At 35.7% G+C, this 20,475-nt stretch overlaps 2 protein-coding genes across 3 annotated transcripts in view; one reads left to right on the top strand and one right to left on the bottom strand.

Moving 5' to 3' along the window:
• The window catches only part of psda (pleckstrin and Sec7 domain containing a), a 40,504-nt gene extending 29,917 nt beyond the window's left edge, over nucleotides 1–10,587 (top strand). Inside the window, exons 12-17 of the mRNA XM_051126251.1 lie at nucleotides 3,031–3,218; nucleotides 5,303–5,373; nucleotides 5,497–5,654; nucleotides 6,592–6,736; nucleotides 7,750–7,893; nucleotides 7,970–10,587. Coding sequence (XP_050982208.1) covers nucleotides 3,031–3,218; nucleotides 5,303–5,373; nucleotides 5,497–5,654; nucleotides 6,592–6,736; nucleotides 7,750–7,893; nucleotides 7,970–8,239 — 976 coding nt within the window. The 3' untranslated portion in view covers nucleotides 8,240–10,587. The remainder of the gene's footprint in view (nucleotides 1–3,030; nucleotides 3,219–5,302; nucleotides 5,374–5,496; nucleotides 5,655–6,591; nucleotides 6,737–7,749; nucleotides 7,894–7,969) is intronic.
• A 1,298-nt stretch (nucleotides 10,588–11,885) lies between these two features.
• Nucleotides 11,886–20,475, bottom strand: part of LOC127175279 (nuclear factor NF-kappa-B p100 subunit) — a 28,071-nt gene continuing 19,481 nt past the window's right edge. For both annotated transcript variants that reach the window (XM_051126253.1, XM_051126252.1), the window contains 16 exons: nucleotides 20,316–20,474; nucleotides 19,355–19,459; nucleotides 19,183–19,271; nucleotides 18,940–19,078; nucleotides 18,267–18,401; nucleotides 17,987–18,163; nucleotides 17,752–17,893; nucleotides 16,991–17,105; nucleotides 16,167–16,374; nucleotides 15,883–16,052; nucleotides 15,601–15,703; nucleotides 15,165–15,388; nucleotides 14,981–15,062; nucleotides 14,735–14,898; nucleotides 13,041–13,152; nucleotides 11,886–12,939 (listed from right to left, as the gene is read on the bottom strand). In XM_051126253.1, the coding sequence (XP_050982210.1) occupies nucleotides 12,863–12,939; nucleotides 13,041–13,152; nucleotides 14,735–14,898; nucleotides 14,981–15,062; nucleotides 15,165–15,388; nucleotides 15,601–15,703; nucleotides 15,883–16,052; nucleotides 16,167–16,374; nucleotides 16,991–17,105; nucleotides 17,752–17,893; nucleotides 17,987–18,163; nucleotides 18,267–18,401; nucleotides 18,940–19,078; nucleotides 19,183–19,271; nucleotides 19,355–19,459; nucleotides 20,316–20,474 (2,201 nt within the window). In that variant the 3' untranslated portion in view covers nucleotides 11,886–12,862. The remainder of the gene's footprint in view (nucleotides 12,940–13,040; nucleotides 13,153–14,734; nucleotides 14,899–14,980; nucleotides 15,063–15,164; nucleotides 15,389–15,600; nucleotides 15,704–15,882; nucleotides 16,053–16,166; nucleotides 16,375–16,990; nucleotides 17,106–17,751; nucleotides 17,894–17,986; nucleotides 18,164–18,266; nucleotides 18,402–18,939; nucleotides 19,079–19,182; nucleotides 19,272–19,354; nucleotides 19,460–20,315; nucleotide 20,475) is intronic.

The raw sequence follows: 20,475 nt of genomic DNA, 5'->3' as shown, positions 1-20,475 counted from the left end.
TACAACAGATTCAAGAGAACCATCCTCCTCATCCAGTGTCATCCAAAACATTTGAAAATAATTCAATGCCTCTAGAAGTGTTATTGATTTAACAGTGGTGTAAGCTCATTATAGAATCCTTTAGCTGGAAAGGCCTTTCATTTCTTCATTGAGATGTGCTTATTAAGGAACACGTTTAGGAAAAAAAGGTTTTTTATACAATACCAGTCAAATGTTTTTTAACAGATTTTTTATGTTTATTTTTTTTCAGTCTCTTCAGCTCACAAAGCCTGCGTTTGTTTGATCCAAAGTACAACAAAAACAGTAAAAATTTGAATGATGTTTTACTATGTAAAATAACAGTTTTCTATTTGAATTTATTTTAAAATGTAATTCGTTCCTGTGATTTCAAAGCTGATTTTTTAACATCATTACTCCAGTCACATGATCCTACAGAAATCATTCTAATATTCCGATTTGCTGCTCAAAAATTATTATTAATTAAAAATTATTATTCTTAGTTTAAAAAGGTTTAGGTTTCTTTGATGAATAGAAAGTTCAGAAGAACAGCATTTATTTGAAAATATACATTATAAATGTCTTTATCATTGCTTTTAGTCAATTTAAAGCATCCTTGTTAAATAAAAGTATTCATTTCTATCATTTCTTTTCCACAATATAATATACTGACTCCAAGCTTTTGAATGGTATAGTGTATAATGTTACAAAAGCTTTTTATTTCAGATAAATGCTGATCTTTGTATCTTTCTATTCATCAAAGAGTCCTGAAAATATGTACTCAACTGTTTTAAATGTTGATGATAATAATAATAATAATAAACAAATGTTTCTTGAACAGAAAATCAGCATAATAGAATTATTTCTGAAGAATCATGTGATACTGAAGACTGGAGTAATGATGCTGAAAATGTAGCTTTGATCACAGGAATAAATTACATTTTAAAATAAATTCAAATAGAAAGCAGGTATTTTAAATAGTAAAAATATTTCACAATATTACTGCTTTTGCTGTATTTTGGATCAAATAAATGCAGGCTTGGTGAGCAGAAGAGACTTCTTTAAAAAACATTAAATATCTCACTGTTCAAAAACTTTTGACTAGTAGTGTAAGTTTGTACTCGACTCAAAAAACTCTTTACTTAAGGTTCTATAAAAAATGAACCATTTTTACATTAAAGATAGAAATAAAAGGATTCTTTAGGATCTATTAAATAATACTTAATATAATAGTTTTAATTATTTAATTATTATTATTATTTTGGTAACACTAAATGAACAGTACATTTGTTACAGTATTTATTAATAAATTTATTAATAAATAAATTAATATATATATGTATATATATAACCAAAATTGTTCATTGTTAGCTCATGACCATTAATTAATATTAACAGATATGACTTTGGATTTTAGTAATGCATTAGTAAATGAGATTGATAAATGCTTTACAAGTATATTTTCTTGTTAGGTACTAATCTAGTTACCAAATACAACCTTATTGTGAAGTCTTACTTTTTTGGCATTTGTTATTTTAGTTTCTTCTAGTGACAAAGCTTGTCTCTATTAGTACAAGCTGTTTAATCACTGAAATGTTGTGGCAATAAAGCAAACGAGTCTATGAAATATTATAATCTTTGGAACTCTTAAAAGGTTCTGTTTCTATTTAGAACTTTTTCATCAGGCTACAAAGAGTCCAGTAGTGCTCTTTTAATTAAACCACATAAGGAATACTTTAGATGTTCCAACTATGAAGAGTAAATTCTTTAAGGTTCTATGTAGAACTGTACACTCTTAAAAATAAAGGTTCTTTATTATATTTCTAAAGGTTCTTTATAACCTTTAGCATCCATGGAACCTTTTTATCGCACAAAAGGTTCTTTATAGTTGAAAAAGCTTTTTTAGATTATTCAGATGTTGTTTACACAAAATAATAATGGTTTTCTTAAGAGCTGTTCACTGAAAGGTTGAAAATGGTTACAAATCATTGCTTGTTTTTAAAGAGTGCTTGTACTGTGTGTGTGTATTTATGACCTGGCCAGAGCCGTGTGATGCTCTAAGCCCTTACTTTCGACTTTGGCTTTCCAGATTTTGTTGCCATGGTTACCGCAAGTTGCCTCTCCATAATTACGGGTTGAAATCTTTGACTGGCTAATGTGCAGACTTAAACACAGCCCTCTCTCTTTGTCTCTCTCACACACATACTAACTCTCATGTACACTGCGTTTGCTTCTTGAGGGGTTCTGCAGTACCCTTGTTTATGTGTGAAGGAGAAAAGCACGAGCGATTGTTTTATTCTCTTTCATTCAGCAGCAGTTCTTTCATCTTAGTCCATCTCAGCATCCCTACGCTCTGTCCCTCCGCTCTTTTTGTCTCTCTGTTTCGCACTCCCTCCATTTCTGAGTTTGATTCACTTCATTGCACTTTCATTTATTTAGCATTGTGTGATTCTCAGCTAAAGGCCATCATTCACTCTATGAATCAATGCACGTCAGTCACCATTTTTATGTGCCTGCTCTCTCCCTCTCTTCCTCTCCCATGGCGCTCCATCTTCTGAGCTGGCTCTCTTGGTTACTAGTGTGGAGGCCAGCAGTTACTAAGCAACAGATGAGAGCATTATCATGTGAAGGCAAAGGCTATGTGCTGTACTCCGTAGCAGTTAGAGAGGAATGTTTAGCGGTCCAGACCTCAGGGGCTCTCCGGGGTGCCTGACTGCACTCCCTGCACAGCTGTCACTCAGCTGGATATATGTACTGTAGATAAAATTCAACTGTGCCAAGCACTAGGCAATAAAGATGCCGTTTCAGTCCTTATCAGTGACTCCAAATGCACAATAAAAATGCCTGTAATTGAGGTTGGATGGTGCTTTATGTTACCTCGTTCCCTGAATCACTACCTGTATGTGTCTGTGTGTGTTTGAAGTCAAAAGCTTCACAACAATTAAAGGTAAATATTAAAAGTCAGGGAATTTTAGTGAAGATGAGAATGCATACTACTGTTCATAATAAAGCTCTTTTTTTTGTGTTCAACAGCGATGAGGAGGAACTGCGGAAGTCTTTCTCGGAGCTGGACGGCAGGAAAGACTCCACATCGCACACTATGAAGCGAATCAGCAGTGGTGGAAACCCCCTCGTCAGTGTTGCACAACAGTCCAGCGCTCAGGTCTACAAGAACGGCTTTCTCGTGCGGAAAGTTCACGCTGATCCTGATGGCAAGAAAAGTAAGCCATTCCTTAGCTGATCTAGCAGGGCTCTACCGTGCGACTATGAAAAAATATTTAGGAGCACCAGTGCGACTGACCCGATCAGCATATTTGTATTTGCGCTGGGGAAAGCTTCAAAGGTTTCTACATGTTTTTGCAGCGTTGAGTAATGTTTCACAGACATATCTCATGAATCTATTCATAAACAAAGTGTGGAGAGAGTGTAAATAAAAGAGTCATTGTGCAGTGTAGAGAGCTTTGTTGATCATAATGGAACTTTGTGAGATTGCAATGAACTAAGATGAGTGACAGCTTTTAATGATTATTAAGGGAGTTTGTAAATGAGATATTGTTTTAGTACAACAGTTAAATAAACAAGACGTTAATATTAAGTGACTATAACACTATTGCCTGATTTTGCTCTATTTCGTTGTCAAAAATTGTTTGAAACTACTCACAACTGAGCCGCTGCTCATCTCCGTTCAAACACAGCAGTGTTTCGTTTATGAATGAACATATATTTTTTTTAACAAATTTAGTGAGTCAGTGGTTTAATTTCCCATTTATAAAGACAGTCACTTGCTTTATTCCTGAATGAATCAGCCGTTCAAATGAATCAAATGAATGAATGAATGAATGAATGATTCAGTAATTAAATCAGTGACTTGCAATCACCTACTGGCAGTTTTATTTTTACTTTTAATGTGTCTTTTCAGTTGTTTAAATCCTTTAATATTTCTGTATTCAAATTTTTATATTTAAAACATTAATCTCAACATGAATTGATGAATTTGATTGCACTCATGCCACATCTGAGCCTCATCAAACATATGAAAATACACCTACAAGCCACTTTTGTGTTCTTTTATGCCACCTCTGTAGGACAAATTTTGTTAATACTGATTTCATTTGATTAGTAACTTATTCTACTTGAAACTAGAAATTTTAAAAAGCTTATAAAATATATATTTTTTTACTTTTAATAAAGTTAGAAAAATGCCATTACAAAGGTAAAAACTAAATTCCCCTGTAAATCACTTTGAGGAGTCAAATATCACCTCATAATGGGAAGGCTTATATTTGATCGGATTTTTAATTATTTTTTAGATGGTGCCCCTGATATTTTGACTGTGCTCTTAAATTTGTCTTGTGCTCCTAAAGAAAAGTAAGCGTAGAGCTCTGTCTAGTAATGTTGTTTAATACAGCCTTTTTCTGAATAATTGTAGTTTATAGGATTAGTTCACTACCAGAATTAAAATTTCCTGATAATTTACTCACCCCCATGTCATCTAAGATGTTCATGTCTTTCTTAAGTTGAAAAGAAACTAAGGTTTTTGAGGAAAACATTCCAGGATTTTTCTCCATATAGTGGACTTCAGTGGTGGGCAATGGGTTAAAAGTCCAAGTTGCAGTTTCAATGCAGCTTTGAAGGGCTCTACACGATCACAGCTGAGGAATAACTGTCTTATCTAGCAAAACGTTCGGTCATTTTCTAAAAAAAAATATTAATTTAAATACTTTTTAACCACAAATGCTCATCTTGCACTAGCACTGCGATGCATATCTACGATTTTACACATTACGTAATCATGTTGGAAAGGTCACTTGTGGTTAGTCTGTGTAGTTCAGTTAAAAAAGGTAGGGTAGGAAGAAAACTCCATCTCATTTTCTCCTCCAACTTCAAAATTGTACAATGCGTTCACTTTGTAAACACTGGGTCGGTACTTCCGCCTACGTCACATGTGCATGTTTACGTAATGAGTGAGGTCGAGCTAGTGCAAGACAAGCATTTGTGGTTTAAAAGTATATTAATTGTATGACGTGTAGAGCCCTTTGATCTAAATAAAACGATCTAAATGTCTCAAAACATCATGCATTTAACTAAAAAGCAATTATTTATAGAAAATATTTTTATAGAAATTTTTCTCCTATAACAAATCTTGTTATCTCACAGTTTTGCAAATTAAGTAAATATATCTTGTTTTAAGGTTTTTTTTTATTTTTACTAGAAATACAGGATTGATTACTAGTATTATGATTATTTCAGTGTATTTTTATAAATACGATCACCTTAACTTTTTGACTGTTTGTTGTTGTATTAGCTCCACGAGGTAAAAGAGGATGGAAGACATTTTATGCCATACTAAAAGGACTGATTCTTTACCTTCAAAAGGTACATTTTAATCATTAATGTTTTATGCTATATAGACTGTACTTTCTTGTGGTTGCTGTACAGGTATTAAAATTTATTAAAAAAAAATTTGTGATTTGCCTCTACTTTGCAATTGGTCTGCAGGATGAATATCGTCCAGATAAGCAGCTGTCTGAAGAGGACTTAAAGAATGCGGTATCAATCCATCATTCATTAGCCATGCGGGCAGCAGACTATAGCAAGCGACCCAACGTCTTTTACCTTCGCACTGCTGACTGGAGGGTCTTTCTTTTCCAGGCCCCGTAAGTCTTGTTTTCTTATGTTTATTGTAACTTCAAAATCAGAAACAAAATTTTACATCTTTAAGCTTGTTTTGATACCATTTATTTTATTTTATTTTATTTTATTTTATTTTATTTTTGGACAGTTTTTTGAAAATCAAGCATTTTTAACTCCTCTTCCCAGTTCTCAGTAGGCTGCTGTAATGCCAAAATTCAGCATTGCCATCACAGGAACAAATTATAGTTTAAAAAGTATTAAATAGAAAGTGGTTCTTTTAAATTGTAATAATATTTCACATTATTACTGTTTTTACTGGATTTTTGATCAAATAAATGCAGCCTTGGTGAGCATAAGAGACTTCTTTAAAAACATGAAAATACTGTACCGACTCTAAACATTTCAACTATACTGTATAATTGAAAGGAAATGAAATCAATTTTAGTCATTTACAGAACTTCTTGCAACTTTTGCATAACTTTGTCACAACAAGAATTATTCAGCAGAAGCCTCATGGACAGCTCATGTTGCTTTGTCTTGTGGAAACAGGACAGCACAAAAATACACAATGACTTTCTTTCAAACACACACACACCTGAGTGCACTCAGTTGGTTGTTGATTACATGCAGGGCTGGTGACGCCCTTGTCAAAATGTTCTCATCTCAGATGAATGACTCAACTTGTATCTCCCAAGAGGATGGATCCTTCTCAGCTATTCTGTCTGTCCCAGATACACATACTAAAACTCTCTCCCTCTCATTCTGCCCCTTCAGTTCCACTCCATGTCTTCTCCTAACAGCTGCCTGCTAATTGCTCAGTTTTCCAAGCTGTGTTAGTTGTATTGAACACAAAGTGCACGGTTTCTTTGAGCAGAGAAAATGTAGAAATATTTGTTCCATCTACTGAATTCTGTTATTTTGCTGCCCTCTGTTTGACCTGTGCTTGCATTTCACCACTAGCAACGCAGAGCAAATGCAGTCCTGGATAACCCGCATCAACACGGTGGCAGCCATGTTCTCTGCCCCTCCCTTCCCAGCAGCCATTGGCTCTCAAAAGAAGTTCAGCCGCCCTCTTCTGCCAGGCTCAAACACCAAACTCCCACAGGTAAACAACACTTTGCTCTCTCTCTTAAGGGGCATCACACTACACTTCACTCCATTCACTCCCATTCACATGCATGTGAATGCTGGAGACCAGAAATACAAGCGTATGTAAAGAAGTTTGGCAAACATTTAAAACATGAGCAAAGTTCTTAGAAATATACTCTTTGCAATGCTGTTTTACATAGTTACATAGGCATAGTTCACCCAAAAATGAAAATTCTGTCATTAAATACTCGCCCTCATGTCGTTCCAAACCTGTAAGACCTTCATTGATCTTCTGAACGCAAATTAAGATATTTTGATTGTTTTCTTTGCACACAAAAAGTGTTCTCATAGTTTCATATTATTACGGTTGAAACACTGATTTCATATGGACTATTTTATCGATGTCATTTGATTTCATTAGAGAGCTTTCTGACCCTGCATAGACAACAACGCAACTGACATATTAAAGGACCAAATTCCAAAAAAAAAAAAAAAAAAAACTTTGTTCATCTTTGGAACACAAATTAAGATATTTTTGATGAAATCCAAAAGCTTTCTGACCTTCCGTAGACAGCAACACAACTTCCACGGTCAAGGCACAGAAACGCAGTAAGGACATCAGTTAAACAGTCCATGTGACATCAGTGGTTCAACTGTAATTTTACAAAGCTACAAGAATTCTACAAAAATAAAGACTTTATTCAACAATTCTTCTCGTCTGCGTCACCCTAGTGCCATTGCGGAGAGTATCACGAGTATTCTCGTAGCTTTGTAAAATTACGGTTGAACCACTGATGTCACATAGACTATTTTGACGATGCCCTTGTTGCGTTTCTGTGCCTTGACCGTGAAACTACTCTTGCTGTCTATGGAGAATCAGAGAGCTCTCGGATTTCATCAGAAATTTCTTAATTTGTGTTCTGAAGATGTGTTTGGAACAACATGAGGGTGAATAATTGATGACAGAATCTTATTTTTTGGATGAACTATCTCTTTAAATGAGGATTTTTTTCTTCATTATGATACTAGGAGGAGCAGCTCAAGTCTCACGAGACACGGTTTCGAGCCGTATCTGCTGAGCTCCAGGAACTGCGCTCTACACCCCAAGACCGCAAGACCAAAAGCAGGGACCAAGAAGAGTACAAGCAAAGAGAAGAGTATCTGGACTTTGAGGTAAAAAACATTTCCACTTCTCTTCCTTCCTTCACTCTTCCCTCCATTTATACATCTTCCTAACTGCATCTTGTAGAAAACACGCTACGGAACATATGCAATGCTGCTGAGAGCTAAGATCCGCATAGGGGAAACGGACCTGGAGGCATTTGAGGCCCATTTGTTTGACGACGGCGGCCTGCAGAGAGCCCACTCCAGCCCCACGTTACCCCAAGACAACAGCCATGCCAGCAGCACCAAAGAGTCAAGCAGGAGCAGCAGCGCTGCACAAAGCAGCGGCAGCAGCAAGAGGACCAAACGCTCAGACGGTCAGAGACACAGCTACAGACAGGCTGTCAAACAGTGAGAGAATCCAAGCGGAAGGAGTTGTTTATCTCCATTCAGGGGCTGAATATAGAGCGTTACTGCAGTTTACTTTGATGGCTGCTCTCAAGTCATCATGATGATGAAACTGTGGTTGGGGTTGCTGTGCCCCACATGGCCGCTGGTAAGGCATGCTTTTCTGGCCAGTAACCGCAAGCCCAAATCTGCCAGTGGGCAGATGAGAAGGAGCACCAGCCTCACGTTGTCTTATTCTGTCAGTCTGTGTTTCACCACAAAACCTGTTCGGTTTATCTGTGTATTATGCTTGTTGGTTGTCGGTTTTAAACACTCGTGGCTTTTCATTTGAACAAGCTGAAGTGCAAACTTCATTTGGTGGTCCTGAGAGTGAGAAGCGAGGCTCTTTATTGTGTGAACACGAGTTGTTCACTTTATATATTTGAAGCATTGTAGATTTTGCTTTTTAGACTATCATTTCATCATTTGAGGATGATCAAGCGCTATGGGAAGTTCGAGAACTTAGCCTGTATAGTCCTTTAAACCTTCTTAAAGCACGTCTCAAAGCATGCCTAAGATGTTTGAAGACAATCAGTTCCTCATTTGGTATAATTACTAAGAATATGAATGCATTATTTTTCGTCATACCATGACAATGGACTACACTGTAAAAACAATTTATTGAATCAACTTAAAATAGTTTGTTACCCAGCTGCCTTTAAATTTTTAAGTTCAGGCAACTCAAGAAAGTTAAGTCAACTAGAAGTTGTACTAAGTGACAACTTGTATATTTGAGTCGATTCAATTTAAAAGGCTGGATAACAAGCCCAGCTTTTAAGTTTAACAAACCAAATTTTTAGTTTAGTCAACTCAAATATCTAAGTTGTGACTTAGTACAACTTAACACTTCAACTAATTTGAGTTGACTGAACTTAATATTTTAAGGCAGCAGGGTAACAAATTATTTTAAGCTGACTCGACTAATTGTTTTTTTAAAGCGTAGTGAAAATGAATAGCACACACCTTGTGAAAAATAGGTGCATTTGTAGTGCACTTCAAGTCTAAGAAGTATATTTTTAAAAACTGTACTTGAGGAAAATATAATATTAATGAATTTAAGGCCGCTTGTGTGTACCTAGAGTACTCTTGACTGTTTCATAACACTTTGTAATGATGTCAGATTTAAATTTACCTTGAAGTACATTTTAAATCATTACATTTTAAAGTAGCACACTAATTTTGATGTGGTGAGTAACATTAAAGCACATGTAATGTACTTAATAGGAATTTTAGCAGTGGTGTTTTATTTGATATAACATTTAAGATAATTATATTCATTATAAATGTACAAAATTGCAACTTTATTACAAATGCGTAAGTACAAAAATGTTTAAAAAATGACATACCGTACAACTTTAATTTAAATATTTGACATACTGTACAAGTTTAAATAGAAATTACGTTAAAGTATATTTTAGTTTACTATAAATGCTTGTCAGTACATTTTACCATATTTTAAAGGATAAAAATTTACTGATAATTTAGCTACTCAACCCCATATCATCCAAGATGTTCATGTCTTTCTTTCCTTAGCCAAAAAGAAATTAAGGTTTTTGAGGAAAACATTCCAGGATTTTTGTCCATAAAGTGGATAGGGTAGGGCGAAAAACTCCATCTCATTTTATCCTCCAACTTCAAAATCATCCGACGTTGTTTTACTTCAAGGCAAATGAAGTAATTCTGAAATTACAGATAAAGATATACTTCATTATGTTAATAATTAACTCTTAAATGCAACCAGTTACATTTAATATTGCATTTAAACTACATTTTCAGTGTTCAGCAAGTACTCTTTTTGAAAAGTATGCTGATGTGCACTTATTTTTCACAAGGGATTTCGTGCTGTCATCATTTCAACAGGAATGTCTGAATGACTTTACTCAGTGCACAATGACACAGTGACCAATTACCATGTGAAACGGATGTTAAAATTCGTCACACTAATCAACCCCATTGTATTATGTAGTGTAATGTGTATTTAAACAACGTATTGAGCTTGAGAATGACGTGATGCAAAATCTGTGTTAAACCCCTTATGGCCGAGCCATTGAATTCTCAGGCAGTCATTTTCAAATTTATGATCCATTCAGTGCTGTGGTAAAACAGGAGGCATGCACTAAAAAGCTGGTTTGTTCAGAGTAACCACATCTAATACCTCAATTGCACTGAGAGACCTGCTCAAGGGAGTGTCGTTTTGGTCGGAAGTAATTCTACCTGTTTACAAACTGGTGTGTTCTTATGTTCAAATGAGTTCATGTGAAGTATTGCTTTATAAGAGAGTGAAGGTAAGCTTCTATGCTGCTTATCATAACCTCATGAATTGTCCTATTGATATCAGAAACATGATGGATCCAAGAAATTGTAAAATCTGTAAAACAACACTCTGATGCAAATCCAGGTCATGGAGATCTAAACTGACTGTTAACACTGCCAGCATATAGATCAAATTGAGACGCCGAGGACACAAAGTACAAAAAACAGAATGATTTTGAAATGATCTGGGACCCGAATTCCATCAAATGGCACTTGGATAGTGTTACGCTTCACTGCACTATGAATAATAGGTGTATTTAATGAAGAGTTATTTATATATTTTGAACATTTATTATCTTGTCTTGAGTATTTGTTTATGACTGAAGCATATTGACTAAAAGGTTTATATACAAGTTTTTATAGGGAACACTCAACCACTCCAAGTAGTTTAGTGTCACCCAAAGATTTTGCTGTAAATGTAACTTATTTCTTATAACTTAGATTTTGTGTTTGGTGTGTTATCCATTCTAGCTGTATATAATGTGGATATTATGTTACAGACGCTCAGTAAAAAATGCTATAATGTTTGTATGTTTTGAAGGCATAGACAAAATAAATCTGTTTTGAAAGGATAAGTGTTTCATTTAATATTTAAATGTAAAAATACAGGGTTTGATATGATGTTATAGTTGTTCACGTGTCCCTTGTTTGTCCTGAACAGTTAAACTGCCTGCTGTTCTTCAGAAAAATCCTTCAGATCCCACAAATTATTTAGTTTTCCAGCATTTTTGTGTATTTGAACCTTTTCCAACAATGACTGTATGATTTTGAGATCCATCTTTTCACACTGAGGACAACTGAGGAACTCATATGCAACTATTACAGAAAGTTCAAACGTTCACTGATTCTCCAGAAGGAAAAATGATGCATTAAAGGGGTGTAAACATTTGAACAGAATGGAGATGTGTACATTTTTATTTTGCCTAAATATCATATTTTTCATTTAGTACTGCCCTTTAGAGGCTACAGAAGATAGTTACATGTTTCCCAGAAGACAAAATAAGGTAAATTTACCCTGATCTTCAAATTCAAAAAGTTGAACGGGGTCATTTTTATAAACTCAAGTAATATTTTCTCTTGTGGACTATATGTAAACATCTTCTATGTGAAATATCTTATTCAGGTCACTGCTAAATAAACAATAACATGCATTTTGTATCGTCCCTTTTAGTCTGGTAAAATAACTAACATTTTGCAGATTTTTAAAGGGGGATGTAAACTTTTGACCACAACTGTATAGCAATGAGGGAATAATTAGTTAAAATAAAGCATCAAAAGCAAGTAATCAAACTGAACCAAGCTATTAAAAAACATGTTTTATTTAACAACAGAACTATTACGCATTATAACAAATGACTACTGAGGGCGCCAAACGCCTGACGATTGTTTTTACACTTTACTGCATGATCTAATTACGAGCATGTAAATAATTAAAACGCATATATTAAACCTGCATCGCATATTTACTGAAACGTTGCATTTGTTAATTCACAACAGCATTTTGCATTATTATGATGTATTGATGCATCATGCAGCCTTGGAAGATGGTCAATTAGTTTCATGGATTCTTGTCCGTGGCTGGTCTGCCACTTACGGTATTCTGACGGTGTCGAGCTCGAGGATTTGTTTTGTTTTTTAAATCGACTACTCAAACTGATTTGAGGAATCCTAACAGCCCTACTATATAAAGTCATCGTATAAGACACAAAATAACGAAATAACTTTATTAAACACAAACATATTTACCCAACCTCTGAAAAAGCATATAACTGCAATCAAAACTACACATAAATAAACAGCATATGATAGACCTTTCCAGATGTATCAGAAAATTAACCAAAATCTTCGCATTTTCTTAAGATTGCATATATATATCAAAACAGAGCTTAGTAGAAACATTCATTTCACAACATTCTGCAGACGTATTCTGAGCTTTCAGTCGTGGTTGTGAAATAAGAGTTGCATTACTCTTAAATTACTGTGAAATCACCACTATTGAGTTGCTGTTGAGATAGAAGTACTGAGAATTGTTTGCACTAAGACTACAGTTTCACTCCAGAGCATGGAGATTGGAGTATCTTGAAGCAACTGATTTCTGTCACGCTGTCTTTCTGTTATGTAACACCAGCATGGGCTTTTGACCTCAAAAAGATCATTTTCAATTCCTCCTGTGCTGTGCTGTTATTTCCACTTTACTGAGATGATTAAAAGTCCACCAGTTCGCACCTGAAGAAAGTTAAATAAAGTGCATTTGTCCTCATAGAATAGATCCTGATAATCAGTGATTGGCCATTGCAGGATTTCCCATCTCCTCATCAATGGACTGACTCCCAAAGCCACTGTCCTCTTTAGAATCTGGAAGAAAGGAAAAATATTGTATTCACAATTTACTGTTTACAGATTTTGTGTTGGTGTCAGAGGTGAGAGATTTTCTCTTTCAGAGTATGAACTGGTACCTGTGTTCTGCTTGTCCTCTCTGGGTTGGCTGTCTCTCAGCAATCTCACTCCTTCACTCACACCCAGAGACTGCAGCGCCTCCACCAGGCCGTCCACGGGACCACCACTCAACTGAACATGCAAATAAACATGCTTAAATAAACCATTCATCAGATGCCAACCGGCAACAGATGTACAAACACAAAACATGTCTATCCAAACAGGTACAAATCTACAATTATTCTTTTTCTTTCTTATTTTTTTAATAATTAAAACATTGATTATGTTTATTAAATATTAAATATATTACATTTATACTAGTAAATACTAAATAAATGTACAAAAATGTATTTATTAATGTATTTGATTTAGCCTAAATTAATATTTTGTTAAAGAAAATTATTTTCAGTTGAAGAGTCAAAATATATTAAAAATACCCTAGGTACCTTTTAGCCCTCTAACGGTTGAAGCATAAAATTACAGGTTTCTAGCGGAGGAACACATAATAATAACGAAATTATGTTTTATGAGCCGGTAAGTGGCTTATATGTAGCTGTTTTGACTTTTTAAAAACAACTGTTTTAAAAACATAATTATATAAACCTGTTTGTATCTTACTGTCATTTGACTTAATGACTGCTATTCATATCAGATTAGGTAAAACAGTAGAAGCTACTATAATTTGGCTAGAAGGTAATAAGGCAAAAAGCCCAAATTAAAAAACGGTTTAAAGATTGGCAGTGTTACCAACATAACACAAACTTCCACCTTAAAGCAGAAGTCTCTAAGGGCGAGACTTCCGGTTCATTAGCCGCTAAAAGGAATGAGGAGAAGAATAACAACGTGCAGTAAACGGTAAAACTGTTTGCACTACAACCCAGTGTGTTTATAATTAAGATATCACATTCAAATTGCAATATCATGCAGTAAAACGAGCTGTTTTGTACAGCTAAAACTAGCTGCATGCGATGATACCGGAAGACAGACCGGAAATTTACAAATAGCCTGGCCTACTCTTCAAGAAAAAAAGGAGGATAAAAATACATGAAAAGTAGTTTTTATTACTAGTACTGTCTCTTTCCCTTTTAACTTGCGAAATCGTCAGTGTTCATTTGTTGAACACTGACTTTCACTGCAACTATTAGTAGCCTAGTCTGCCTTTTTTTTTTATTTACAGATATAACATATTTTACAGAAGGATGAATGACAGAAGTCTGCATTTCCCGCAAAAAACGTTCCGACAGCTCTAAAATATGAATAATTATTATAGGCTAGTGATTTGGAGTAAGCAAAATGCAGTTTGGAAGATATATATAGGATGTATTTGCTCATTGTTTAAATTTTGTTCATTTCAAACGGAAAAAAAACATCCAATATTACTTAAGTTGATTAGTCGCACTTTAAATAAAAGGTCAAGCCAATCTCAGTGCACTGAGGGATGCAACAAGGAGCTATACTGTATATTGTATGTTTTGTTAAATAAAATCATCAGCCAAATAATCCATGCATTTAGAAAATGTGCATAATGTGCAGCGAATAGGGCTGGACGATATGACCTAAAATCAAAATCTTGATTAATTGAAAGTTTTACCTTAATTACGACGAATGAATGATTATTTATTTATCCCTCATAGTTATGCTGCTCTAAACAGCAATGTGCCAATGTCCATTTAACATTAAAACAGAATTTGAGAGAACAATGACAGTCTCTTACCTGGTAGCTTTCGAGAAGCTTCTGACAGGGTGAGGGACTATCCTGGTACAGGTGAGAGAGAGTGAGCATGCCCAGTTTCTCCGCCAGCTCTCTCCAGGGTACGTGGTCTTCAATGAGAATACCACACAGCTTTGTGAGCACCTCACCGTCCAAACCCTGGTTCGCTGCAGGAGGACGATTACAGATCAGCCACATATGCTAAAAAGCATGATCTTGCGAGAACATAAACCATTCTAGTCTCATTACCTTCCTCAGTGCTTATTTTGGTCCTCTTGGGGGCAAGTGAACTGTGCTTGGGGCCTTTCCTGCCATCTAGAAGATCTCTAACCTGTGGAGGACGGTGGGGTTTTATTAAGGTTAAATCTATTATATGGATTTATTCAAATATTCACACATTATACTTGATGATGACGAAGACAAAAGCTCAAACCTTTTGGCATTTGGCCAGGTCAAATGGTGTGTGTCCCGCAGCAGGTCTCTTGCGTGGGTTAAACGTTCCTCTTTCGGATGATATCGACATGCAGTGAACTTGCTGCACCATGTGATCTGGAAGCTGCCTGTCGACTTCATTCTTCTCGCTCTCGTCATCTTCATCCGAAGAAGACGAGCTCTGGTAAAAAAGAGGCTCGTCGTTCTCCATACGTTTATCAGCACCTAAAAAAAAGAAGACAAAGAAGATGATTAATCAAGCAAAGCTTCCTTTCACTGAATTCAAGCTTGACTTATTTTCAGTCATTTGCTATTGGATAGTCAGTTTAAATGTCATTATTATGAGTGACGTTAATGAACGTCAATAAAATGCTATACAGTAAATGCTCATATTTGCATCATACATCATATTTGCAGGAAAGAAGGTTTCTCAGTACCTGCAGCTATCAGCATGGAGCAGAGAGGTGGGGAGCCCTGGCTGGCAGCAAAGTGAAGAGGACTGTTGCCACCGTAGGTACACGCATTCACGTCAGCCTTCAGCTGTAACAGAAACAACAAACAAAACTTAGTGGTGGCTGTATGCTAAAGAAGTGTATTCCAGTATTTGTGATATTGACAGTCTTCTTAACAGACCTCAAACTTTTGAACGATAATGTGGGTCAGTCATAAATGACCACATAAACATAAGAAATCTGTTCAACCCTCCATTGGTCCTTTACCTCAGTAATGAGATAGCAGGCCAGTTTTAAAAGGTTGTCCCTCACTGCCAGGTGTAGTGCTGTGCAGCCACTTTTCTGCTCTGGCATGTTAATCTTTGCTCCTGCCTCCACCAGCAATCGAAGACAGTGCTCTCCATCTTTCTTTACTGCGAGATGGACTGGATACTGACCTAAAAACAGGGAAAAAAAATGTCAGCATGTTCACATATGTTGTAATATTCCAGATGCAACCTTAAGAGCCATTTGAGTGAAGATGGTGAGACAATGGCATGTGTATCTCTCACCTGAGAAGTCAGCAGAGTTTATTAAATGAGCATGGCGTTCTCCCAGCATGCCCAGGATCAAGCGTAGTGTGGCCTCATCACCGGTGTGAGCGGCCAAGTGGAGTGCTGTCCGGCCCTCGTGGTCTAGCAGGCTCGGGTCTGCCCCTGTTTTCATCAGCATCTCAACTAACTTGGGCTGCTTCGTGATCACAGCCAGATGCAGTGGAGCCTGGAGAAGGAAAGAATGATGAAGTTTAACATGACGAGTAAGTAGTACAAGTATATTTGCAGCAACAGCCAACAACACATTATATGGGTCAAAATGATTTTTCTTTTATGTCAAAAATCATTAGGATATTAAGTAAAGATCATGTTCCATGAAGATATTTTGTAAATTTCTTACCATAAATATATCAAAAGTTAATTTTTAATTAGTAGCGTGCATTGCTAAGAACTTCATTTGGACAACTTTAAAGGCAATTTTCTCTATATATTTAGATTTTTTTTTTTACCCTCAAGATTCCAGATTTTCCAAACACTGTCCTATCCTAAGAAGCCATACATCAATGGAAAGCTTATCTATTCAACTTTCAGATGGTGTATAAATCTTAATTTCAAAAAATGGACCCTTATGACTGGTTTTGTGGTCTAGGGTCACATATGAAACAAACAAACAAAAAAATCTAAATAATATTAAAATAAAAAATAAATACAATGAATTAATACACAAAAATAAACAAGAAGTAATCATAAAATTAACATGATTAAATAATAATAAAATAAAATAAAAAAATCCCTTAAAATTTGACTGGGAGTTTAAAAAGACTATATATCTGTTAAATTACCTGGTTGAGTTTGTTGAGTTTGTTAATAAACTTCTGCTGTGGAGTGTTGTTCAGGGCTTGAATAAGATGTTGCACCACCACAGGTTGCTGATGAATAATGGCCAGGTGCAGAGGCCTATGGGAAAATAAATACATTACAGATTAAAATAAACTTCAAGTTGCATCACTGTTGCATTACACTTATTCCCTCTCTTCATTCAAAACTATTATATCTGTGTCCTATTGTTAAAGGGATAGTTCACCCGAAAATGAAACTTCTGTCATTAATTACTCACCCTCATGTCGTTCCAAAGCCGTTTTTGTTTTCTTTGTGCACAAAAATGATTATTGTAGATTCATAACATTACGGTTGAAACACTGATGTCACATGGACTATTTTAACGATGTCCTTGCTACCTTGAACATGTCAGTTGCACTGCTGTCTATGCAGGGTCAGAAAGCTCTCGGATTGCATCAAAAATATCTTCATTTGTGTTCTGAAGATGAACGAAGGTCTTACGGGGTTTGGAACAACAAGTGGGTTAATGACCAAATTTTTATTTTTGGATGAACTATCCCTTTAAATGTATTAAAAACATTCCATTTATTCATTTAGCAGATAATTTAATCCAAAACCACTTCCAATACGCTAACTATACTGGAAATGTTTAAAAGTAGTAGACACATAACCTAGTATTTAATTTAATATATTTGACATGTGTAAAGCACTGATTCAAAGAGCTCAGGTCAAAGCTGAAAGGCAGCGATCTAAAAAAACATACGTGTCTCCGTTCTCATCTTGCACTCCACATAGATGTCTTTGCAGAACCAGCAGAGGGCGCACATCCCCTGTGCTGCAGTACTGTAACAATGCACGGGCAGAGCACTTTGCCATTAAAGTAGCACGATTTTGCAGAGCTGTGGCTGGAAAGATTACAGGAAGGAAATTAACATCACTGAGTGCATATGCACCTTAAATCTTAACGTCTTACTGGTAGCTGGCTTAAATATACTCACCAATCTGAAAGAGCTGCTGTTGCATTTGAGAGCCAGACTGAGTTTGTGTGTTTGTCGGCTGATTCTGAGATCCCTCAGCCTGTGGGGTGGAACCTGACATTTGTGCCCCGCCGCTAAATCCAGTACATCCACCAATGAAATACCCTGAACCATCCATTGGATGATTATATTGAAAACCTAAGGGTAAAATTGACATAAAATTATTCCTGTGTACACCAGAATAATTAAACTGGCAACCTACACAGGTAGCTACCGAGTTTAGGAATAGGAAATTTGATACCTCCTCCCATTCCACCTCCTCCTGTTCCAGATCCAGGACCTCCAAAGGCCCCTGCTCCTCCTTGAGGTCCTCCCCGCCAGTGATCGTAGGGCTGAGGAAGTGCCTTCATCCTCTTCCTCTGAACCTCTTCTTTGTCTATGGGGAAACGGAAGCCGACATGTCATCAAACGTGAGAAATACATCTGACGGACAACATTTGATGGATCAATACTACTGCTCAAAATCTTGGGGTTAGTAAGTTTGTTTTTTTGTTTTTTTTAAAGAAATGAATATGTACGATACTGTTTGCAAGGATGCATTAAATTGATAAATGAAAGACATTTACAATGTTACAAAAATGTTTCAAATAAATCCTGTTCCTTAAAGTATCCTGGAAACAATATACAAGGGTTTTTGCAAAAATATAAAACAGCACAACTGTTTTAAACACTAATAATAAGAATTGTTTCTGAATGATTTCTGAAGGATCATGTGGCACTAGAATAATGGCTGCTGAACCACAGACTTCTTAATGGTTATGTACATAATGCAAAAAAGGAAGTGACACAATTGAAACTGAGAATGAGATGTAAACGGCCCTTATATGTGTGCTATAACAGTATGTTGTAATATGTTGGTTTAAATGCTTTATGCTTTATGCTTAAGGACCTATGTTTAACATAGCACTACTAACCTTGATTGTGAGGAATGTACGTGAACTGTTTGGGTTCGCTGCAGTCGCCTCCCTTCTTCCTCTTGAGCTGCAGGAAGACTGTGACAGGACGTGTGATATCTGCACAGCGGTATGGTGGTGTCTTAAACACGATTGCATACTGGGGATAAAAACAGGGTTATTAAACATTTGTTGTAAATAGCTAAACTGCGTCTGATGACAAAATCTCGAATCGCCACCCATTATATGCAATTTATAACAAACCTGTTTGTGGACATCAGTGGGAGAGAAGTCTCCAAATGCCTCCCATCCTCCATCCTCCTCTTCCTCATAAAAACGAATATCAATATCATCTGGAAATGAAGGAGATATACATCATTTAATCTAAAAGGATGGGAAAGAATCAATGCTTTTTAAATTAGAAAATAATAATAACCTTTTTGAACTTTATCACAGAGTAGAAAGACCTCTTCTCCTCCCAGCACTGATCCAGAGGTTTTATCCATGCGGGAGATCTTCAGATTTGAAGCATTTGGTGATTCTACGTAAAGATTAGCACGTTCTACATTAGCTATAACAAGATTAACAACACATACTTTTTAAATTTACACTGCCGTTCAAAAGTCTGGGATGGTAAATTCTGCTTAATATTTTGGTGGAAACTTTGATAGATTTTTTCAGGATTCTTCAATTCAGAAGAACAGTTTTCACTCTTACTTTTGATCAATTTAATGCATCCTTGGAGAATAAAAATAATTTCTTTCTAAAAAAAGTGACAATTACATACAAACATTGTATAGAAGATTATATAATTATATGTGACCCTGGACCACAAAACCGTGGGGTCAATTTTTCAAAATTGAGATTTAAACATGCAAAAAACTGAATAAATAAGCTTTCCATTGATGTATGGTTTGTTAGGATAGGACAATATTCGGCTGAGAAACAGCTATTTGTAAATCTGGATTCTGAGGGTGCAAAAAAAAAAAAAAAATTATTGTATATAATATTGCCTTTAAAGTTGTCCAAATGAAGCAGTGCATATTACTAATCAAAAATTAAGTTTTGATATATTTATGGAAAACATATGATATATCCTCATGAAACATGATCTTTACTTACCTAATGGTTTTTGGCATAAAAGAAAAATTGATCATTTTGACACATACAGTGTATTTTTGGTTATTGCTACAAATATACCCGTGCTACTTAAGACGGTACTTAGTTTTGTGATCCAGGGTCACATATAACAAATTAGAAGTGAAACTAAAATATAAAATAAAATAAAAGACATTAAACTAATTACAATAATATACAATAACATCCCCGGTAAATGTTTGTTAATTGAATGTTATTTGTTAATTGTTCATTTTCTTATGCTGTTTGGTGGGACTTACTACTATCATAGATAGGGTTGGAGACAACTGGCTTCAAGGCTCTTGTAAAACTCCCATTACTGTCCTGCAAGTAAGCGGTGAACTTTAACCTCACAATATTTAAGTCCATGTTTTTGCCCAGTTCTTTGGCCTCTTGCAAAATAGCCTGATCCTCTGCATC

Source organism: Labeo rohita, chromosome 13 (assembly GCF_022985175.1).
Source record: "Labeo rohita strain BAU-BD-2019 chromosome 13, IGBB_LRoh.1.0, whole genome shotgun sequence".
Lineage (NCBI taxonomy): Eukaryota > Metazoa > Chordata > Actinopteri > Cypriniformes > Cyprinidae > Labeo > Labeo rohita.
This window is presented reverse-complemented; position numbering and strand designations above follow the sequence as displayed.